At 46.3% G+C, this 22,965-nt stretch overlaps 10 protein-coding genes across 10 annotated transcripts, besides 27 other annotated features; all 10 read right to left on the bottom strand.

The window, feature by feature from the left end:
- Positions 1–22,965: part of a sequence feature (sequence corresponds to BAC RPCI93-10C8) that runs on past both edges of the window.
- Positions 358–1,614, bottom strand: Tb927.2.3000 (hypothetical protein, conserved; the record flags this gene model as incomplete). Its single annotated transcript, XM_946481.1, has 1 exon — positions 358–1,614. The coding sequence occupies one exon, from the start codon at positions 1,612–1,614 to the stop codon at positions 358–360; it is 1,257 nt and encodes a 418-aa protein (XP_951574.1).
- On the bottom strand, positions 1,856–3,547 carry Tb927.2.2990 (hypothetical protein, conserved; the record flags this gene model as incomplete). The annotated part of the gene is made up of 1 exon (XM_946480.1): positions 1,856–3,547. One exon carries the CDS (start codon positions 3,545–3,547, stop codon positions 1,856–1,858), a length of 1,692 nt encoding a protein of 563 aa, XP_951573.1.
- Positions 3,754–3,774: a microsatellite.
- Positions 4,773–4,799: a sequence feature (AT_rich).
- Positions 5,364–5,437: a sequence feature (A-rich).
- Tb927.2.2970 (mitochondrial carrier protein, putative) lies at positions 5,825–6,763 on the bottom strand (the record flags this gene model as incomplete). Its single annotated transcript, XM_946479.1, has 1 exon — positions 5,825–6,763. The coding sequence occupies one exon, from the start codon at positions 6,761–6,763 to the stop codon at positions 5,825–5,827; it is 939 nt and encodes a 312-aa protein (XP_951572.1).
- Positions 7,297–10,239, bottom strand: Tb927.2.2950 (hypothetical protein, conserved; the record flags this gene model as incomplete). Its single annotated transcript, XM_946478.1, has 1 exon — positions 7,297–10,239. One exon carries the CDS (start codon positions 10,237–10,239, stop codon positions 7,297–7,299), a length of 2,943 nt encoding a protein of 980 aa, XP_951571.1.
- Positions 10,456–10,482: a microsatellite.
- Tb927.2.2940 (hypothetical protein, conserved) lies at positions 10,566–11,465 on the bottom strand (the record flags this gene model as incomplete). Its single annotated transcript, XM_946477.1, has 1 exon — positions 10,566–11,465. One exon carries the CDS (start codon positions 11,463–11,465, stop codon positions 10,566–10,568), a length of 900 nt encoding a protein of 299 aa, XP_951570.1.
- Positions 11,565–11,600: a microsatellite.
- Positions 11,994–12,023: a microsatellite.
- Positions 12,135–12,162: a microsatellite.
- Positions 12,684–12,743: a sequence feature (A-rich).
- On the bottom strand, positions 12,745–14,091 carry Tb927.2.2920 (hypothetical protein, conserved; the record flags this gene model as incomplete). Its single annotated transcript, XM_946476.1, has 1 exon — positions 12,745–14,091. One exon carries the CDS (start codon positions 14,089–14,091, stop codon positions 12,745–12,747), a length of 1,347 nt encoding a protein of 448 aa, XP_951569.1.
- Positions 14,186–14,247: a microsatellite.
- Positions 14,363–14,401: a sequence feature (AT_rich).
- Positions 14,625–14,664: a microsatellite.
- Positions 14,695–14,717: a microsatellite.
- Positions 14,829–16,046, bottom strand: Tb927.2.2910 (hypothetical protein, conserved; the record flags this gene model as incomplete). The annotated part of the gene is made up of 1 exon (XM_946475.1): positions 14,829–16,046. One exon carries the CDS (start codon positions 16,044–16,046, stop codon positions 14,829–14,831), a length of 1,218 nt encoding a protein of 405 aa, XP_951568.1.
- Positions 16,266–16,315: a sequence feature (CT-rich).
- Tb927.2.2900 (ARP2/3 complex subunit, putative) lies at positions 16,425–16,967 on the bottom strand (the record flags this gene model as incomplete). The annotated part of the gene is made up of 1 exon (XM_946474.1): positions 16,425–16,967. One exon carries the CDS (start codon positions 16,965–16,967, stop codon positions 16,425–16,427), a length of 543 nt encoding a protein of 180 aa, XP_951567.1.
- Positions 17,001–17,040: a microsatellite.
- Positions 17,104–17,218: a sequence feature (T-rich).
- Positions 17,362–17,442: a sequence feature (CT-rich).
- Positions 17,467–17,511: a microsatellite.
- Positions 17,702–17,788: a sequence feature (T-rich).
- Positions 18,120–18,192: a microsatellite.
- Positions 18,227–19,519, bottom strand: Tb927.2.2880 (hypothetical protein, conserved; the record flags this gene model as incomplete). The annotated part of the gene is made up of 1 exon (XM_946473.1): positions 18,227–19,519. One exon carries the CDS (start codon positions 19,517–19,519, stop codon positions 18,227–18,229), a length of 1,293 nt encoding a protein of 430 aa, XP_951566.1.
- Positions 19,599–19,631: a microsatellite.
- Positions 19,808–19,867: a sequence feature (CT-rich).
- Positions 20,721–20,759: a sequence feature (CT-rich).
- Positions 20,834–20,854: a microsatellite.
- Positions 21,142–22,248, bottom strand: Tb927.2.2860 (hypothetical protein, conserved; the record flags this gene model as incomplete). The annotated part of the gene is made up of 1 exon (XM_946472.1): positions 21,142–22,248. One exon carries the CDS (start codon positions 22,246–22,248, stop codon positions 21,142–21,144), a length of 1,107 nt encoding a protein of 368 aa, XP_951565.1.
- Positions 22,555–22,606: a sequence feature (CT-rich).
- Positions 22,716–22,777: a sequence feature (T-rich).
- Positions 22,837–22,880: a microsatellite.

Raw genomic sequence — 22,965 nt, 5'->3', positions numbered from 1 at the left:
AAGTGCGAAAAGCAAAAAAAAAGTAGAGAGCACATGTGTAAATGCGAAGGAAGGGGAAAGACGGAGGAATTTGGGGTAAAAGCTGCCAGCAGGAAGACAAAACGTACCCTACACGCTTGTCGCGAACAGATCCCATCCGCTATGAGAAGCACAGGAAGTACATAATTTAGCTGCTCATAGGGTGAAAAGCTCTCCCGGACTCCCTGCGAAGGGAGAAGGAAAGGGCAAAATAAAGTACACACGTGTAAATACGCACAGTTGTGAAAGACAGATAACACCGGGCGCATTTGGTGAAGTTTATTAGCCGATGAAACACGGCTTTTTTGCGAACTCACCTCAACACTTGAATATTGCTGTCTATACATCCAACTGAGTGTCCTGAGATTGAACCCAAGCCTTGACACGTTCCACATCTGAGAGCAGAGATACTGGCCACATAACATACTCCAATAGCATCACCAATTCCGCGGACTGCAGATTTGTGGATCCCGGCGGTAACATATTAGACTCGCAGGCCTCCTTCAACAATTGTTCTAGTAGCTCATTCCGCATCACAGTAGCCTCATTGAGGGAACTTTTTAAGTTCGCAATTTCAGCCTCCACCTCCGTCAGAAGTTTCCTACTCTGTTCGATTCGCTGGGAAAATAGGCCCACCTGCTCGCGCATATACACCATCTCTTCGCTACAACGAGCCGATTGGCTATTCTTAGAGACTGCCTCCAGAAGAAAGTGTTCCTGCGCACGAACGATCCACTTCAACACGCAACGAACATGATAATTTGCACGAATGTTGCACGCCTTCATCTCTCGGACAAGCATAGCAGATTCCCACCAGGGGTTGCCTGAGTCCATCTCCTCTAATAACATCATGGAGGCCATGCATTGGCTCACCTTCTTGATGGAATCATCCATCGCCTCCACCTCGTCACGGAGGGTACGCCCCGGAGAGTACATTGGGATGTCGGGTTCCGCAGCGTAATCAGAGACGGACTGATCATCTCGTAAACCCTCATCTGCAGCAGCAACACGCACGCGCTCAATATCACCGCGTCGGGGTCCGGTCTCAACTCCTCCACTGTTACCGTCATTACCTTCGCCACCACTAACATCCCCATCCTGAGGCGAATCGCTTCTTCCTTTGTATTTCTGCAGCTGTGTAGTTGTAAGAGGTGTCCTGGATCTTGATACCAATCGGTTTCGAACGTCACCGAGCGGAGAGCCCTGAAGCGCCCTGCGACGGCGGCCAAACTCCCCCTCCATCTTTGATATTTGGCCCTTGAGTTCAGTACACAACAGGTCAATGTTGTGGGTGGTCTGCCGCTGCTCCTGGAAAATTGTCGGGAGGCGGCGGTCTTTGTTGGTGTACCTCCTCATAGCGGACGCCGTAGGTCGGCCAAGTCCACCCGTCACGTTGGTGGTGGCCGTCAGAACAATGTTGTTCTGCTGCATGGACACGCTTGGCGCTTCTGATGCCTCCTCATCTTCATCATCTTTACTACCACGGCCAGCTTCTATTATTGCCTGAAGTTGTGCGTACACTAGCGAGAGTGCTCTCCTCTTCTCTTCTCTCCGTTGCCTCCTCTCCTGCAGCTTGCGGGCCGCAGTGTAATTCATTTCGTGGATTCAAAAGAAACGAAATGTATCCAACACTACTTAACTATAAGTCAAGAGCCGAAGTTTGTAGCGCCGGCAGTGTTTAGAAAAACAAGGAAACAAAGAAAAAAACACGTGATAAGGGAGTCGATGAAGCAGTAACAATCAGCTGCAAGCATTTCCGTAACGAGGACAGCCGGCACCTGATAGACGGAGTCCTAGTTAAATACGAACCCGTGAGTGGACACCCTCCCAACACACTTTAGTAAAAGTCCAAAACTAGCATCATGTCCATCAACGCCGTTGCACTGCTCTCCAGGGCCGCAACTGCGTGTTTGCTTTCATAAGAACCACCGGTTGGATGAACATCACCGTTTATGGTAGCGGTAGCAGACGCCACGATGTTCATTGGAGTTGGCATTGCTGTGCCGGGACCCACACCATTATTTCGTTCCATCGCGAGCCGTGTTATCGTTAGTCGTAATGCCATTGCCACTTGCAGCCGTACAGTGGGCAGGAGGTCACTCTCCATGTTACATCCCCAAAGGAAAATAGAGTTCTTTGGAAGCCGGTCAGTCAATGTACTTGTCTTAGGTACCTCCTGCTGACGCACATACCCGTCACGCATCATCGCATGAAGCACCTCTCGCGTGCGGGGGAGTGTCGCTATGGCCTCCTCAGCTAACATACGATCCTCCATGTGGTGGTGCTGAAGAAGCAACTTGATCAACCGCACACCAAGCACACCGTGGCGCGCGAACACCATCCGCTCACAACAGTCCCGTTGCATGGCCTCCACAGCCGCATCATACCGAAAGCGGTACGGTCCTTCCAGTGCATCTACACCTGCACCGCCACCACAGCTCATTATGTTATCGCCCTCTGCGCGGCACATACGGTTTAATACCTCCGTCACAGTGGGCTCGGGGTGTGGTACCTCACGCAAAAGTGCACGAAGCGGCATTGATGCGCTACTTGGGGGACGAGCCGCTGGAAAGCCGGACACGCGTTCACTAAACCGACGGCAGCGCGCAGAAGCGGTAAAGGCTTCAACAATGGCTGAGGCCACACTGCCACCACCGTTTGACCCGCTGCCATCGGCGAACCGCTCGGCAAGAAGGTGGCGATGGATGGCGTCACGGAGCATCTCAAAGAGAATGTTAGGAACGTGTAACCGGCAAAGTTCCTGCAGACAAGCGTCCGCTGCAACCGTTTCCCCAGGCCCCTCTACACGCGTCCCCGAGCCGGCATTAGATGGGGATGCCGTTGCAGCTTGTCCCGGCAATTTATCTGGAAGAAATTCAATAAGACCCAGTTTTTCCATCTCCCGTGCACAATGACGAAGTGCCTCGCCAAGCGCCGGCCGACGCTCGGTTGCCAGTCGCAGAGCTGCTTCCCATGGTACAACGGCAAGCTGATAAAACACCATTAAAATTGTCACACCCGTCTCTCCGAAGTTGCGTTGAAAAAACTGCACAACAACAGGGAAGAGGGTGCGCAGAAATAATCCGTATCCCAGTGCCACGCTATAAGTACTGGAAGACGGGTCATGTTGCACAACGCGGTGCAACAGCAACCGTGTCATGATCTCTTTGATAGCTGCATCGGTTACAATATCACTTGGTGCGGTCACGGGAAGCGGAATCGGGCTGCTTACCTGCTTCACCGCCTCATTGACGCTGCCGCCGCTAACACTTGCGCCGCCACCTTTGCTACTCCTCAAGGGGTTTCCGAAGGGTTCCTGCCTGACAGCTTCAGCGAGAGCTTTCAGCGTGAGAGGACCACAACGGTTGAGTGTTCGCACGAGGAATCCTGCAAGAGGGCTGAGTTGTTCGCTAACACTCGTTTCCAGCAGCTCATTCTGCACTCCGATCATACGTGGGTGCTCGTCATGGATAATTTGTTGTTGCTGCTGTGGATTGAGTGCCCCCAGGGCCTCAGCACGCCGTGACATGTGCAGAACCCTCCGCCTACTCTAAGCGAACCCTAATGTGTCAAAAGCAAGTGAGAAATAAGATAATAGAAGTGAACTAAAAGACATAACGATGAAACGCGTAAAGACACGCTGCAAAGTTTGCTACTGAAAGCATTAACGGGAAGCTGGAGGTGCAGAGTAGACGAATAGGTTTCCTAACAACAGACACACAGACACACAAAAACATATATATATATATATATATACGCCCACACATACATTTTTGAGCAGAACCTTATCATCTCCTCCAAACAAAAACGCCATTCCCCTCTTCTCCGGAGTATTGCCCCTTTCATTGCTATAACTTTTATTTCCCGAAAGTTTCCATCAACCCTCAGTGAACCACAAGAGCACACGCATGCCAAACTGTGGCAGTCGGTAAAACTGTCAAACCTGACACGTTCCCCCTTCGCGCTCGTGTATTTTTCTTTTACGCTCCGACTCGCTCCCCTATACAAAACGAGGAAAAACAAATTACTTTACGCGGCAGTCGAGACAGACGATACAAAGATAAATTTCAAAAAAAAAATACACGTGAAGCTGCGACGTGACGAGAAATAAAGTCACTCCCATTCGAGGCAGTTAGAGATACCGAATTGACTCAACTTTCCCCCCCCCGCCACAACCGCCACCGCCAGTCGTCCCTTCTTTCATTTTCTCTTCGCACATGTCTCGTTTCATTCCCGCAGCTTCTCTTTTTATTCTCCGTCTTTTTTGTTGTTCTTTTTTTTTTTAACTTCACAAAAGTAAGAGAAACCGTAGCCTTAACAAAAGGGAAACGAATGGAAAACACTCGCCCAACAGAAACACAAACACAACAGAAAAAAAAACATATATACAATAAAATAAACATCAACTTTCATCATGCTTACCCTTCGCCTCACATCATCAGCAACTACAGTCATAAAGAAACATTTGTGTTCTGACGATTATATTACCTCTCATCATCCAACACTTTTTGTTTGTTCATTTGTTTGTTTTTCGTCTCCTTAAAGTGAACATGGAGAGTGTAAACAAAAAATAAAAACAAAAAAGGCGGAGGCGCTACGGTTCAACATGTACGTGTGTCAGTTAAAGAAACGAGGGATCTCTCTTTTTTCTTAAGAAAAAGGAGATATAAATAAGAGAGCGACATGAGAAGGAAAGAGACATGGTTCAACGGCCGCGGGGAAAAGAAGTGAAAAAAACGAAGGAAACTTTAAACAAATATATATATATATATATTTATAAAGGAAGGGATGGCACAGGTGGACGAGAAGATTAGTGGAGAAAATAAAGTTCAATGTGGAGTGTTACGACGGTTGATTACACGAAGGGGGAAAAGAAAAAGAAACAAATCAAATCAAAACGAAGGGAACTCATTCGCAGCGACCTCCTGTACCCACCACTCCGCAAGTAAACAAATAATAAATATAAAATGGAGTAATAACAGGAAAATAAAATTCGAAAGGATGGGGGATAAAAAGCAATAAACTCGCATTCCTCCATACAAACAAGCGTATGGCCGTAAGCGACGTGAAGTTGGTCATGTCTCGGCAAATGCGGAAACTTCGGCTGTATTTTATTTACATATTTATATTTTCCCCCCGGCCTCCCCTTCTTATGGACAACAACATTGACACGCATTCCACACCAATACGATTAACGTGTTTAAAAAAAACAAATATATTTCTGACCGACTACGGAACAGCACCGCCAACCACCAATTCAACACAACAGTCACCTGCACAAAAATATCAACCCTCATTCCACGCAATCCAAATTAACGTACCCCCTCCCTCCCCTTTTTTTAAATTTTTTGATTTTTTTTGTTGTTGTTGCTTTTTTGTTTTTTTTTTGTTGTTGTTCTTTTGTTTTGTTTTGTTTTTGACGCTCTATTCCCTCTCTTAGGTAACATTCTCCTCATTATTCTCCTTCTCTCTTCCCTTCCCTCCCTGCTTATTGTTGTTCGGTGCCCCTTAATTAATCCTCAATGTAAGATTCGTATCTGTGAAAATGTGCATACGCATATACATATGCACCATTATAAATTATCATTCGTAAATATATATATATAGCTGTGTCTGCATACCTACATGCCAATTTTCTCATATTTATAAACCGGTTTATTTTACTTTATTTTTAATTCGATAAGGTAACAGAAGAAAGGAATTAGAGGTGGAGATGAAAAAAAAAAAAAGAAAGAAGAAAAAGAACGGTGAAGAACTCTTCATTGAGTCGTATCACATGACTTGATCCTCTTATAACTTTCCAATTTTAATGCCGAACCACCCCTCTTTTTTCCCCCTCCAGTAGTTGAAGCAAAAACTCCGTCATGCTGTATGCAAATACAAGCTTTGGTGCTGAGGCAATTATCTTTGGTGTTATCCCCTTTGCCAGAGCGGTGAGTCCCTCCTCGCGCAGCAACTTCCGGAACACTACCAGTCCCGTAAGCGTTGAGCCCGGATCTTTATTCTGCACACGTGTCTTAATAACATCCATGGGATTTGTTACTGCAATTGCTAAACAAGCACCCACGCCAGATGCACACATGTTTTGGAAGAAGCTCGCCTTACTAAAGTCTTCCAGTCGAAATATGGACTCCTTCGTGAAGGCGGCGCCACCGAAAAGACAAAAGGTGCCGGGCACATTGCGCATTGCAGTCACTAATGTGCCAGCGTACATTCCTCGTACACCTTCACGTCGCACCAACTCCACAACGCCACGCCCCAGCGCCGATTCATTTGTTTGGCTCAACACCTTCAGTCGATCCAGTGGCAATAATAACACTTCACCACCACCAACAATACTTCCTGCAACAGCCTCCATTGCGAGACGACTGTGACGTCCAAAAACATTATCGAAACCCCGGTCATAATGGCATTTAAGATGATCACGCACGATGGGTTGCCCAGCGAGTTTGTACACACGTTGCAACACCTTATAACCCACAGCATATGTGGAACCGGGATATAAATATAATAATTTCTCCCATGCACTGGCATGTGCCTTAGCACGGAAGATAATTTCGTTAACCGTACAAAAACTAGCGCTAATAGGTCTGCAAAGAATAGGGCCGTGGTGACTCATCAGGCGTTTCGCCACCGTGTCAAAAGGATGAAAGAGGCCAATCTCCATCACACCAGCAATACCAGCTGCAGTTGCTCGGAAGCTGGTTTTTCTCGACGCTACCACCGGTGCGTGTTCGGATGACATCACACTCTCCTTTCACGTGCTGAACGATCCCTTCCTTTTCTTTTAAGGAGAAGAAAAAGAGATTTAAAAAGAAAAAAAAAGAAGTGTAACAGAAATGAAGCATCATGCGTTTACGAGCTTAACACCACCGAGCGCAGTGGAAGTGAAAAAACGCCCAGCCCACCATATAGAAACAAACAAAACAATATGTATTATTATCACCACAATAACTTGTGTTTATATACTAAAAGCGTATCTTACCCGACAAAAAGAAAAATTTTAACAACGCATTCCTTAATATAACCCCATCGCTTCTCTCAGTCCTCAGGAAGAAGCAAAGGAAGGTTTTCGCCGCACTGCACGAACCATAGCTTTCAGAACTGCGCCCTTCATGAACCTCAACACAAAACATGCGCTCCCCATCTGTGGCCGCGTATGTCACACACTCACACGTATGCGCTTCCACTCTTTAAAAAAAGAAAAAGAAAAAGAAAAGGGGAACAAAAAAACAAAACAAATTCGTTTGCGCCCGACAAATGCCTCCCAACGCATCATCACGCGCCTCCACCATCGGTATTGTCCTCCGCTTTTCCGGGAAGGCCGGAGATGCTTCGCCGTTTCTTCGACCGCGCCTTCGCCTGAAGTCCATCGACAGTTTTCATTATATGTTGTTGTGCTTGTAGCGATCCCATAAGCTCCCGGTATTTGCGCTCGCGCTGCGCCTCCACTTCAGCCGCCGCACGCTCCCGTTGTCTTCGTTCCACATTTGCTTCCGCTTGCAGGTGCCGCACGACACGTTTTCTGTCTTCCCGAAGCTCCCGTTTCATCTGACGCACTTCACTCTTCAAAACAGAAGTCGACATGTTGGCGTCGCCGCCAATATCCTCACGTTCGTGCAGCAGCGGATCAAACTGACGAATGGGACGTGGACGAAAGTTCCGCATAGCGAGAGGCGTGCGACGGTTCCGTGCATCAGAAGTGAACTGCGTTAGTTTCTCTAGAAGTGCTTCGTGGTCAGCTTGCACAAGTGGTGACGGCTTCCAACACGCCATAACCTTGCTGTCAGAAGATGATTTGCCCTTACCACGCTTTGCGGTCGATGTAATTGCAGCAGCCGTGAGGCGCTCGTGCAGAGCTCTGAAAGGAGCAGCCAAACAGTACTCGAATGCGGGCACATTACGCAGAGCATCCGCTTGAACCGACAGTAGCCTGTAGGCGTACCGCACAATGCGCTCTGCGCTTACATCCGTCTCAAGGACGGCAAGTGTACCTTCCAATAGCGGTTCATCCACATCTTCTTCATTATTTGCGGCTTTGGCCTCAGCGGTGCCGTCACCTTCCTTAACATTGTCATCACCGTCGTGTGCAGTGGGAGCTGATAAACTCTCCTTCTCATTCGTCAGTAACAACGCCACCTCCGTATCCCCTCGTCCAACTAAAGGGAATGGCACGCATATTCCCTGCAGGCGCGCTGGTTCCAATACACTCCGCGGCACTTGGAGTGCAATAAGATTAAGTGGTGCTATGATCGCCTCCGCGCAGAATTTGCCGCCCTGCAGCATGCAACTACAAAGAAGGCCGGCAAGCACCGCATAATCGCGCGCCTGAGCAACCGTCTTCAGTTTCATCTGCAATAGCGTGGAGCACAGAAATATAAAAAATGGCGTAGTGACGGCGTGGCGATAGTCTGTCATGGGAAATATCCGGGAAGTCGTGTGGAGTAGAAGTAGCGTAGCGCGATCAAGACTTCCATGCCGAAGAAATGAGCGCTGAGCCTCGATAAGAAGCGCACGAAATGTTTGCGCGGTGTGTAATACGTGACTCTGTGCATAACGATACAAGCGAATGAGCAATGCATGGTACGCCTCACCTCGTGCAGCACGTGCCGAGCGCGTCCCATTGCCACTACGGCTAAGAGTTTCTACTTCACTCAACAATATCTCCAACGCTCCCAAACCACCCGCGCCAGCACCTGTCACTCCCAACTCTTGATGGACGTCATCTCCTTCATATGCTTCCTTCCCGTCGTAATTTCCGGTACCGTCATCATCGCTGCGCTGGGAGGCCCCATCACTGTCATACGCAGTTGAAATGTCAAGGTTGTCCTCCAACTCTCCCTCAGGAACACTGCCATCATCATCTCCCATTTCAGGAAAATCACCTCCACGACTTAACAACTCGGCTCGCGTAAGCTGCTCCCTATTGTGCGAAATAGTTGGCATTGCCCCACGGTCTGCCTCAAGTAATTCCTGTTCCAACAATTTCTGCTTTTGCTCTTCTTCTGTCAAGGTACGGTCACCGGCAATAGCCCGGCGCGTCTCGAGTCGCATCGACTGCATCATGCGGTCGAACTCGTCTGCTTCCGCATTTGCCTCTTCGTCTACCACATTAGACCTACTTGGACGAGCTGAACCCATTGCTATATCAGATTCCTTTGCCCCCGGCACAACTTCCCGCTCTGCCACACCGCTGCGCACCTTGCGTAAGAGCTCCATGTCTGCGCTGTCCAGAAATGAAGTGGTTTCCTGCTTCGTGCCTTCGGCGGTTACTGAAGTGGCAGCAGTTGCGGTGGTAGTTGAAACATTAGCCGCCTTCTCGTCTGGAGCTGACAGCGGGGCAACCGTGTAGCTCCCGTCACTTCGCAGGGAGAGCACTTTCGCCACATGGTTTGTGCGAAAAGACTGCAGAAGGGCCCGAACCTCAGGCGTTCCTGCAGCGTTGAAAGCCTCACGATCCTCCTTCACTTTGTCCCGGCGCTCCAAGAGGTGCAAAACGTTGTTAAACTCCTGATCAATCGCTTTGGTTTGGACGGATCGCTGTTCTCGCTCGCGCTGCAGATGGGCACGATGCTCCTTACTATTAGCCATAACCTCCTGAAACTTCTCCACACGCGTCTTCTTCCGCCCGGCATCACCGCTGGCGTCGTCGTCGACCTCCGCCTGACGAGGACGGCGAACCGTCCCAAGAAGACCACCAACCTCCGGCATATTATTATCCCCAACAGCAGATGAATGAGTTCCCTCAGCATCCTCAAGACGGAACCTCGCTGCACGACGAGAAGTTCGAGTGCCGACATGTCCCATGGCGTTGGCATTTGTTGTGCGCCTCACTGGAGCAAGCCCAAAAGTTGCTGTGGTAGTTGTGGTTGTGTTTGTTGTTGCCACCATGGCAGTTGAGGCACGTGCTGGGGGTCTATCGAATCGGCTAAACGTAGACGTCTGGTCTCTGTTTGGGGCAGTAACGGCCGACGATATCGGTAGGGGTTCTTTCTGAATTTCATTCCTCACCTGAGCCTCCTCCTGCCGCAATTGAAACCGGCTTTGCTTCGCATTAAACCGGGCAGACGATGCTTTCGCAGCACTCTGTGCCTTCTGGCGCTCGTGTCGCTGAACCAGTCTTGCGTTTGCACTGGAAGCACGCATGACCAAACACAAAAAGGGGAAAAAAAAGCGCGCACCTAATGTACTGAAAGGAAAGGCATGAAGAGAAAGTGTCATTGTGATGGATTCAGTCGTTCCAACCTGTTAGGATGGTATGAACACAGTGAGTGGTGGTTAAAGCACGTGGAGAGGTCACCTTGAACACTGTACGCTTTACAATGGAGAGCGAAACCTCCACAACATCCTAGCCTCTCAGGGCGAAACGACAAACTGTGATTTTCGAAAAAAAAAAAGAAAAAAAAAGAACACTGAGGGAACGGGAACCTCAAGGAAACAAACACACACACACACACACACACAAAATAAAAGACAAAGAGCAGGGCAAAACACCTAGCGACTCCCACACCCTCAGAAGACGTAGACATACGATGATAAGCCATCACTCATAGCTGCACGGCAACATCCTTCTGGCTGTACGCCCCAACAACACCCTCAGCACAACGCCGAAGCAGCGATACAACCGGCCCACATTGCAACACATCTGCGATAACCGGAAGCTCCAAAGCCGCACCCTCGGATAAAATCTTCCCCGAATTGGACATTCCACTCCCGGAAGCGGCTTGTATGGCAGAAACATGTTTTTCGTAGCACTGCACGACCGCAAGCACCTCATCCTCGCACTGAAGCTCCTGCGCAGGGACTAAATAAGCATGACGAGTATCCTCAACACCGTTTAGCATCTTGTGTAATGTCTCCTCATCCTTTAAAAGTTTCTCACGGTCAAGTCGCACGGCTGCCTCCAAATGCACATCATCCCCAAGTGGCCGCATATCAACAGGTGGGATGGCACGTATTTTCTTTACAGCAGGAGCCAACGATGTCGCTGGTCCGATTTCAGGTGTTTGAGTGGCCGCTGCCGTCCCTGACGCCGCTGTGGGTGATGTGGTGACGGCTCGCTCCTGCTCCTCATTTCTGAATGGTGATGGGCTCCAAAACATGGGTGAAGGTTTCGGACCACTGAGGAACCATGAAATGGGATCGTACCATTTGAATGGCCGCCGAGCCTCCTTACTGTCCTCATACCGATTAATTACAAGAAGATCCCGTGGAGGAGTCATGAGACCACGTGGACCAAAAATCTGATTTTCCTTCGCTGCGCCAAGTTGAACCAGCAGAAGTCCAAGTTTTACCTGCCTTTCAACCTCTTCAGGAGTGACGAAAACTTCTTTAGCGGCACCACTGCTCGAGCCACCATCATTTCCTGTTGTTTGCGTATGTATTTCTAACTTATCGGCGGGTGGTTTGGACAAGTCAGGAGGAGTTGGGGCTGTTGCGACCGTCATGATGAATAATGAAAAACAACAGTCCTCCACCACTTGAAAAAATACTATGAGATGAGCCAATAATGGTTTTTTTAAAAAACATGAAGATAAGGGGGAAACATATATATATATATATATATAAACAGATAAATATATCGCTATGCATCATATGATTTAACTAAGCGGCATCGAGCTGCCCAACCACACAAAAGCTGAGAAACATTTACAACGTTAAAGGGATAAGCGCGACTTCTAACATTACACGCCTTGATGTTCCAATATATGACTGTATGTGTGTGTGTATGGAAACTCCCATAGCACCCGTTTGGTCACCAACCAACCAAAGATATACACGCTCACTACGTGAGATGGGGGGAGGAGGAATCGCGCGAAGAGGAAATGAAGTAAAAAGTTCGTGTAAAAACAAAATAAAAAAATAATAAGACGATACAAATAAGGGTAAAAAAAATAGGCAGCGGGAGTCGTACGAATGATAAACGATGAATACCTCACATACAAATACATTGTACATATCCACCCCCATGTTACCACACACACACATACACACACAAACAAACAAAACACGCCACGCTTAGATATAAACGGATATACATCCAAAAGGAAAAGAGGTGGAGACTCCTCTCAACCTTCGGAAAATAATAATAATAATAACAGAAACAGTAACAGGGAATATATATGTATATATATATATATATATGGTTGCGCAGTGCACTTCTGCCTTCAACACACGGAAGGAAAGGGGATTTAAAAGAAAAAAAGATTTGGTGCAAGAACCATTTCATGGAATTCACTACCCTTTCGTTCTTTCCCACAATTTATATTTCCTCGGACTCACACAACACGTTCTTCCTCATCTTCCCACTTATCCTCTCCTGTAAAGGGTCACAAATACATATGCGAATAGCTAAATAAATTTTTAAATTGCTTCCACTATTCTTTTTGGTTTTCCCCCAATCCCATTTCCATTTCCATTTTCCCTCACCTTCTCTCTGCGCTCCCTTCTCATCCTGCATGTTTAATTTACGCGGCAAATCAGCACCCAAACACACCCGTCCACGGGGGGGAAAAGGAAAAGAAAAAGAAAAAGAAAAGTGGACAAAAAGCACGGAAAATATGCATTAACTGTTGTCTCCAATCTCTTCCTCTCTGGGAGCGAAATGCAATGTTATAAAACTCATACCATTTATGAAACCCCGCAGCTGAAGCTCACTAACGATGTTTTTTTTTGTGCCTTTATTGTTTTTTTATCATTTTTTTTATTTTATTTTTTTATTTGTTATCATGCACGTTCATCATTCCTTCTACGTATCCGCTCAAACTGCCAAACCCCACACGTCACCAACAGGAGCCCAACAACATGTGCCGCACCAATTGGCCGCAAATACACGGCGTAGCTAAACAACACGGTTGTAACCTTACGCACGCTTGTAACCATTGTGGATGTGCTACTGCCGTAGCTGGATGTAATTGAAACAATAAAATACGCCCCACAGTAGTTGCAGATGGAAGCAAGCAGTACTAAGGGGAAAAAATAAGGTTGCCCCTGCATGAAGTGCAAACAGTCTGCCAGGCGGCCACTAAGAAGAAGACTAATGAATCCATTACAAGATGAAATTGAAAAGATATAAAACATCACCTCCTCATTGGAGGCACCATGGGCCATGAAGCAGTATTTCTCCTCTGCAACACAAACCCCAGCGTCACAAAGCAGCGCCACAATAATTGCCACGACGCCGCATATCTCCCTCACCCGATGCTCGTGATTTTCCATCTTGTCCCCAACCGCCTCCACTGCAGCGGTGGTGGAAGCGTTAGCAGCACGCATGAAGAGTACAACACCAAAAACAATCACAAAGCATGGAAACGACTCCTTTAATATGCTCCACAAACCCTCACGACTGTGCTGAGTGGAATTTGCCACACACGCAGCGGTTGAGTTGACGGTCATATCCAAACCATCGTGAGGTGCATTGATAGGAGTGGAAAAGACATCGTTAGAGGTTGGAGAGCTTTGATCACTTGATTGTGCTACAGATGCAGCCGGGTCCGAAGGCGTATCGCAACACTCTTCAGCTGACACCAATACACAAGTACTCTCACATTCCTTTTCATTCACAACATCAGCGACGCATACAACATCACCGTTGCGTGAGACGCCTTCACTTGTCGTAGCATCCCCCCACCGCAACGGAAGCTCAATAACAATAAGTCGCACAGGCCATACAACCAAAAGCTTGGCAGACTTCAACACCACTTGTGTGCTGTACGAAAGAAGGCGGGATCCCTCGTTGGTGAGATAAGCACTGCTGATGTATAAAAAAGATATTATTACATAAGTTCGAAGTGGAACCTTACGAGAGTTGAGTAACCGCCTCCATAAACCCACTCGTGCAGAGCCCCGCTCCTCCATGGGAAGCGTACGGCATAATCGCACGTACGAAACAACGGCCATGATGAAAACCTGCAGAAAGGAAAGTAATCCGGTGTGGTGGAAACCGGGAAGATAAAACACAGTCTCCTCCACATACGAGGACAAAAGATGAAAGAATAAAACCCCAAGACTAAGAATTAGCAGCGACTCCCTTGGACCTCGCTTACTCATGTGTTCCGATATATGTGCAGCCATTACTAATATCAACCTAACCACTCAACTCAAACTTAACGAAAATAAAGAAACTGACTGTTTCTCTTTTCTTCTTTCTTCGTTTCTTTCCCCACACTATATATATAAATATATATATGAATTTTTTTTGTATATGTATATATATAAATATATATGTATTTGCTATCGCCTACCTATGTGCCACACGCATACACGTTACCCGTGCAGCCACACAACCCCTTTTTATGTGCCACAAAAACGATTTCACCTTCCCTCTGTTTCACTCCCTCAATTGTTATTATTATTATTATTTATATTGTTTCTTTTTTTTTTTCGCTTTCTGTGCGCGCTTTTTTACTCTTTTTTTTTGTGTGTGTGGTTTCTTCACACCGCTGCGCTGACTTTAAGCTCTTAGCTCACACGCCAACACAAACAAAAACACACAGTAACGGTGTGTAAGGCGGGTTCAGAACTAAAAGGAGGGGAAAGAAAAAACAAACACCTCACGGGCGAAAAATGAACCGCTCACGCTAAGGTGAATATGCAGTCTATGTTCAAAAAAAAAAAAGAAAGAAAGAAAGCATAAAGAAGGAGAAAGGTGTACCCAACAATGCAAGAGAAAATATAAATAATAATAATAATAACAATAACGATCAAAGGAATGAATGAACTACAGCTTTTACAAAAAGGTCGGGAAACGTGTTTGGACCTTTCCAACGATAGTGACACGATCGCACAATACATTCAGTACATGCGCTACCTCAAACATCATTAATATTCCATAATGAAACTGTTCTGTTGTAAAAATCACAGGCAGCGATAGTTCTCCCAATAACATCCCCAGTAACCGCGTCACTACAAATATTACCAGGAAGGACAGCGCAATCATAAAATAGGGCGTTATTTGGCAATTCCTCATCACTTGCAGCGGAACCAGCACTACTTTGTAAATGACCCAACAACGTGAAATTTCCCTCAGCATTCGATGTAATGTCATAACGAACTAATGCCACTCCGTTTTGCATAACGGGAATGGCGAGTGCATTACACTCCTGCACCCAACGGTAGTAATTCATCGCTTTTTTAGCTTCGGGCGTAAGTTTCTCTTCCAGTAACTGTCTCGAGCACCGCCACACGCCACCGCCAAGATGAACAGAAGAAAGTGGCCGCTTCGCCGACCGCAAATCCACAAGGTATAAATGCTCATCATATGAACCAACGAGGGAATATGTCGTAGCGGATGTGCCACATGTGCTAATTGGCGATATACTGACAACACCCGCATCAAATTGCATTTTAGCCACCGTGGACTTACCACCCATCCGTACATCATGCCAACGGAGCAAACCATCATCACCACCACTGACACCAGTCTCAGCGCCTGTTGTGGCTGAACACCAGGCGTCATATTCATGTCCATCCAATCTCCTTATAATTCTCTTCATTCCAGCATCATATAATGCTACATCACCTTTATGTGCTGTGCAGAACCATTTATTCTGGTCCCCCGTTTCACTATTAAATGGGCTGCAGCTCGTTAACATCGTGTCAAAAACTGGAAAAACACTCTCATGAACGGCGGCATCCCGTAACTCCAGAACCCATAACGCGCCATCTGTGCAGCTCGCCATCAAGCAGTTGTTATTGTTGGAATAAGTGAGGTCAAAAATACCTGGAAGTGATGATGCTGATGGGAGTTTAAAGGCGCCGTCGGTACGCTCCCGCAACACAAAGTTGGTGTCGTTTTGGTTTGCCTCACGCCTTTCACACATAAGACCGGTGAGTGAACCCACGTGAATATTGCTTTCCCCATTTTGATGTTGATGTTGATGCGATGATGATGAATCTGAACCTTCTGAAAGTTCATAACAGCCCACCACCACATCAAATTGTCCCCAACCGCCAGATATACCGCCAGAAAGAAGGCAATTGCATGTTGCTGTTGATTTGTATTCGGCTATTCTTCGCGTGGAGACCATGAAACCGCTCCACGAAACAAAATACGTAACATAAAAAGAAAAAGATGACGCCGAAGATCAACCCTCAACCACTCAACCACTCAACCACTCATCCACACACACACACACACCAAAAAGGAAAAAAAAAAAAGAGACAGATATGAAGCAGACGAAAATTTAAATGGGGAATGGGCCAAAAGGGGGGGAAAGATTTCACAAAAAGCAATGGGCCAACTGTTGGGAAGAAGGGGAGAAAAAGTAAAAGAAGAGAAAGAAAGAAAAGGAAGAAATGGGTATGATGACCAGCCTTGTGGTTTCATTAGAAATGGTAGAGCAAAAACAACATCATCCGCCCCCGCGTGCGATTCATGTGGGCTACACGAACCCCGATATAACGCTTCAGTTAGTCGATAAGGCTTGAAAGAACTGTCTTGCTGCCCGTCGTGCGCGTTCATTAGCATTAATCTTCAGTAATGTAATATCTTTGTCCATTTCCATCAAAAATGTAATCACAAATTCAATAATTTTGCTGCGAGGTATCACCTCCACCTCCTCGTGAGTAATGAGGAAACTAATATCATAACCCGCGATGGGCTTTTTGCGCAGTATTCGGAACTGTTGGCCCCGTTGAGCTAAGAAACTAACGTATTTCCTCGCAATGAGTTCCGCCAGAGGATCCATCTTAGGGAAAGCGAATGAAATGCGTACACTATTTATACTTGCTTCAATAAGACATCTCTCCTGTTCAGAACGACTGATGTGGAGGCGGTTGAGAAGCAACTCCGGTGATTTGCCCTCATTATCTCCCTCTGCACAACCACTCACTTCCACTTCAGGTTTATTGTGCCGCTCTACGGTTCGTGATGGGTAGTTTCCAATACATAACGCGGCATGAAGCGTGTTTTTAATGCAAGTGTAATACAAGAGTTCTTCTTCACTCATCCAATATAAAAATACTGTCTCTCGATTTCTCAAATATATGTATACATATATATACGTATATACGTACACGCATGGGCATTAGTGAAGATGAACCCACCGCCAAGCGATATTACATATAATTTATGTTAATATGAATAAAGAAAGGAAGAGAAAGTGGGGAAAAAAAGAAAAAGAAATAAAGGTAGGACCAACAAAAACAGAAAGAAGGGATGAAAAAAACGAACAGAAAAAGAAACCTAAGAAAAAAAAAGTGATGGAACTGACCACCGAGTTGTTAAAGAGTGAAATAAACCCAAACACACACACACATGCGGAAACAGGGAGAAATCGACAACAACAACAACAAGAGGAAAGTAAAGAGGGGTTTCTCCCGCGTCAATAATGACTGACGATTAAAGAGAAGGTGAAACAAAGAAGAAGAAGAAAAAAAAAAGGAAGTCAGGTGAAGCGAAGGAAACAAAAGGAAGAGGACGAATTATCATTAATATTATCAAAAACAGTTTAGTTTTGTTTTGTTCCGTTCTGTTTTGTTTTGTTTTGTTTTCATCCCCCCTTCCCATTAACAAACCAAGCACCAAGTCACACAACCGCATGTTCTTGTTCCCTCCTTCCTTCATCCAAACAATAACAATAACAACTTTTGATTTAAAAAAAAAAAAGGTCACCACCACCACCATCACCAAAAAGGTTAGCTCACAAGAGCAGTCAACAAACATGCGCCTGAAACAAACGTGAAAGAAAAAAAAAGAAACAAGAACAAAAATAGGGCAGATACTAGAAAATAAAACCAATGAAACAAACAAAAACAAAAGCCGAAAGAAGGATTAGATACCTAAACAGTGCATAAACACATATAAAATTCCTTCCTGCGTATACGTGGTGTGTGCATGCCGCAAAAAGTGGTGGTGGGAGGGGAGAGGAAGGAGGAAAATTTAAGAAAAAAAAAAAGAAACATAATATAATATAAACAGGAACAAAAAACAGAAATACCTACATTTCCCTACTCTAATGCGCAAAGCAATCGCACACCGCCAGCTACCACATATAACAAATACACAAAACAGTTGGTGGGAAGGGGGGAGGGGGGAAAAAAAAAAGTAAAAGTAAAACTGAAGAAAGAAGGAAAACCGACATCTTTGTGCACCACTTAATCATATGTACATACTATACCAACAGATATGTGTAAACATACATGTACACGTATACGCATGCACGCTCATATACAACGGAGGTTAACTGGCAGTAATTTAAAACCACGTCTACCGCGCCTTTCGCCGCCTGAAGTCTTCGAGAAGTCGCTGTTGATATGCCGCTGCCGCATCCGATGAGAACTCCTGCGGAATCTCACCGAGCCGCAACTTCGTGGATGATGCCTTCCCACAAAATGTGCTCGTGTCCCCACTCGATACATTCCGGCGCGGGACATTATCATAACCATTATGGTTATGGTGAAGGCCATCTCTGCTTCCTGATGAGGAGCAGCCATTCTTCTCACGCTCCTTCTGCTCTCTGTAGAGCCTTAATTGTTCTAATCGGTAATTATCACCAGTGGGTTGATTGACGCTCGCCTCCACCTCATGTTTCAATTCACTCCACAGCTTGCGTGCATTTAACTTCAGTTGCTCACCACCAGCCCTCCGTCCCATAGAACCCTCCCTTACATTAGAGGCACCACAACCACCATTACCTTTCGTGGTATCGTACAGCGGCGGTGGTGGCGGGGCCGCGGCGGGTGAACCCCCACCCGGTTGTTTGCTCAATCTTATGTCTTCCTGAACTTTGGAACAGCATCGTTGCCTTGCTTCCCGTAACGAATAAAGAAGGTTGTTATTTCCTGGATCAAACTGAAGGGCCATGGCGTAGGCCTCAACTGCTTGGCTATACTTCTTCATCTTAAACAAAACATCACCTTGGCGTGAATAACCCTTGAACCACACCGGCCGAAGTTCCACCGCGCGGTCCGCGTCCCGCAGGGCGCACTCAAAAGCCTCCTCCGTCCCTATTTGTTTTGCAGCCTGAAGGTAACAGGCGGAACGGTTGCTAAACAGCGCGGCAAGTAAAATGAGTTTAGGGTCGTCCCGTCTTGAATTCGAGGAGTGGCCGGCACCAGCGCCGTAACCCACGTGAGGCTGGTTATGTACATTTCTTGATTTATACTCCTTCAGTCCAAAAGTGTCTGACTCCAGAAGGGCATCAATGCCGTTAGAATAACTTAATAGTGCGTCACGGTACCGGCCTTCTTCAAAAGCTTTGTTTCCCTCATCCTTTAGTTGCTCAGGTGGCGCCCGTTTGGCAACGGCTTCTTTCGGCCCATCATTCTGCGCGAATACCTTCTTTAGGAACGAGTCCTTCTTACATTGACTCCCGTTAGCGGGCAAAATAACTGCTTTCGTTGTTTTGCACATGTCTGCATCGAGATAATTATCTAACAAGGAGGGGCCACTACTGCCGCTCCTCTCAAGAGATTTTGAGCCGACGTGGGCAGGGGGATCCAATATATCCTCTGTAGTAATCCCCATACTGCGCATAAAGGCCAAATGTTCCTCGCTCATCGCCGCCATCTTCTTCGCACGCGGGACCGATCTCCTCCAAAATATATAAAATTACAAACAACAGCAGCAACAAATGTTTTAATGATGATGATGATAATAATAATAATAATAAAACAATTTGTCGATGCCTGCCTCTACCTCTACAAGTGTGTTGGAAAAGGCGCAAGCAACTAAAGTAAGGAAAGGATAGGTAGGTAGGGGCAGCGCTCTTGTCCCACCGAAACTACTAATTGTTGTGTATCGTGTGTTGTGTTGAAACGTTATTTTATTTTATTTTTTGGAGAGGGAAAGTAGAACAACGAAAATAAATAGGAAAAAGGAAAAAACGGAAGAAGAAGAAGAAAAGGAGCGGTGTGATGAAATCAGTAGAACAGGAGACACATTTGTGGCATCAAAGGAGACATATGCAAGGGAAAAAGAATAAACATTTCACAAAGGCGGTGATTGAGGAGAAAGGAAATGTATGATAGCACCCATCACGTAAGGCGCTTCCCTCTCACACACCCGCCGGCAGAACAAATAACAGTTTATTTTGCCTTTTTTCAAAAAGAAAAAAAGGTACAACTTAGTTATAGAAGAAATACACATACATATTCACCCTGTAACATCGAAGGAAAAAAAGAAAAAGAAACTTCAACACATTTCCGTCTGGAAAATCCATGGAATATATATATATATATATACTTTACAATGCACCACAAACCAAAAAGATACATCAACCACTCACTAACAACTCATGCAAAAATGCATCACACCAAATTGTTTCATCTTTTCTTTTTTTTTGTTTTTCAAAGCCGCTGGTGGCGGTCTCGTCAAGAGAAGCCACTGAGCGGAAATTTTCGCCCCCTCCCTCCCTCCCTCTCCACTCAAGAAACTAACAAAAAGAAAAAAGTACTAATTTGTAAGGAATTTGTGTTACCTTCCGCTTCGCTCAAAACAAACACACAAACACACATATGAGCAGTGAATGACTAACACGGAGTGTAGAAGGACAAACCCACATCCCATCGACTCTGCTGAGTCCCTGAGTAATAAAATAAAATAAAGAGAAAAGAAAGGGGGGGAGGAAAGGGGGGGGAAAAAAAAGGAGAAACTTATCAGCACCTTTATCTTCACTCCCTACGCGTTTCTTTTTTTAATTGCCCACAATAACCTCATGTTTGTTTTCGTTTTCGCCACTTGAAGTTGTCCTGCAATCCACAGAAAGAGAAAAAGAGAAAAAGAGAGAGAGCAAGTGAAATGAAAAGCCAACATTGCGGACGTGAACAGGCGAATCACGAGCACCAACATCACCAACCAGTTAAACAAATTTCCCACACACACACACACACACACTTTTTAACAACGGACTGATGCTGGCGGACATGCCGCGTATAGCCGCAGTTTACATCATACAACACGCTGAAAAAAAAAAGGGGGGGCGGAAAACAAAGAAAAAAAAAACTTCTTTCTCCGCCACAGTGCACACACACGGCTACCCCGCTGCAGAAACAAACAAAAACAAAAAAGATGGTTGAGGATAATTCAACTCCCCCTTCTCACTGCTACAAAATACAAGCACGTCAGCGGGTGAAGTAACACAATCCCCATCAGCTTCAGTCTCTAGTCCGCTTTCACCATCTCTAATTCTTTTTTGACCGCTTCCGTTTCGTATCCACATCAGCAAATAGCCGCTCATCTAGCGCCTCCTGTAATCTAACATGCTCCCCACGCAAACCACACCATAGCACGTCATAACCTGTAACTAACGGTACAGGAGTCATAAAGGCGCCAGCGGCTGCAGGAGGAAGTTTTATTCCACATTTCCCCTCTTCAGACCCTTTCATTGTTTCTTCAACTTCTACACAGCTGTCAGTCACCGTCAAGCGCTCCTCCATAACACTGCCGCTGGAGGGAACTTCTAAAATCGTAGAAAGGTATTGACTGAACGCCTTCCGCCAGGACGCAACGGTGATATCCCCCGCATATATTCCTGCGTTTTGGGCCAATATCAGTGGCGTATCCGCACTTGTCTGCAGATGAGATGGCGGCGGCGTTGGAGCTCGTGTTGCGGAATTACCGCCCTGCAGCGGTAGCGCAGCTATCAGTTGTGCGTGTTGAAGAGTAGTCTGCCGTTGCTCCATCGTTGTTGCGTCCGCAGTGCCCAGACGTTTAAACACCTCAATAGGCACGCGCCTTGAATCCGGAGGTCCATCCGCAATACTAACCGTTGCGCCACGTTTTGAGTTCTGCTGACCACCACGCTCCGAGTGCTGCCAAGCTGGTGGGTCAGAGCGGCAACCGAGAAGAACATAGCTTTCATGCAGTGAAGAAAGGGCTGTAGGGTTAAGCAACCCGGCAAAGCCGTTACTTGCACTAGCTGCTGAAGATGGCGTTGGGGATCCGGAGGTGGGACCACCGAGAAATGTATCAGCACGAGTTTCGAGTGGCCGAGTGGGTACCCCCATGAATGGAAAAGTCCCCGTGAAGGGCGCGCCCCGCCCCGTCACAACTGGCGAATCCCCGCCGCCATCATGATGTTGAGTGGCAGAAGCCGCAGCGGAATTCGCCACCTTCGGTGGCCTGAACTGCTCCAGAACAAAAGAAAGCGGAAGAAGCTCAAAGCATGGGTACGACGCACCCGGTGGCATCAGCCGCTCTCGCATATTGCACAGCAGAGAACCCAAAGAACACTCCGCATTGAAGGTAATCGCCTCATTGTTGCCGTAATAAACAGTAAAATGAACCATTGATGCACAAAACGGTCCAAAACTACAGTCAAACTCTATAAATTCTGCCTGAACAGCTGCTTACGCTCCTCTTCAGTACACACGCAAACGCCCAACCAGTTTTGCACCTATTTCCTTTTCAGGTTGATATCTCCTAAAATCTAATTACCTCCCGAAATCAGCACCTGTTAGATTTTATGCAAAGGAGGGTTTTGTCCGTTATTTTGCCCCCCACACACACACAAAAAGAAAAAGAAAAAGAAAAAGCCAGCACGAAAGGCCTAAAGTGTCCGCCCACACCTCTTGCTGCCAAATGCAAACATTAACAAGACGGAAAGGAAATAAAGAGAGAAGTAAAGAAAGAGGAAAAAAAAGAAGGGCACAAGCCGGAGGAAGTGAGGGTTGAAAATAAGGCACAAACGCACGTAGACAAATTGTAAATAAACCCGAGGTGGGGGAAGCAATCAATCAAATCTAACAGTTATTCTGAAAAGAAAAAAAAAGCAGGTTGAAGAAAAATAAGAGGAAAGGGAAAAGAAGCAAAACAAAACACGAGCGCCGCAATGAAGTAAATGAAGATTCAAATTGGGAAATGGAGCTCCCTCCCTCCATACACACACACACAAACACATAAACACAAACACATAAACACATCTTCCCTCATTGAAGAACCAACACACACCACTGAGTAAAACACACATACGCCTCCCCCCCCCCCCAAAAAAAAAAAAAACACCC

This window comes from Trypanosoma brucei, chromosome 2 (genome assembly GCF_000002445.2).
Source record: "Trypanosoma brucei brucei TREU927 chromosome 2, complete sequence".
NCBI lineage: Eukaryota > Euglenozoa > Kinetoplastea > Trypanosomatida > Trypanosomatidae > Trypanosoma > Trypanosoma brucei.
The sequence above is the reverse complement of the archived record's forward strand: the minus strand, read 5'-3'. Positions and strand labels throughout refer to the sequence as shown.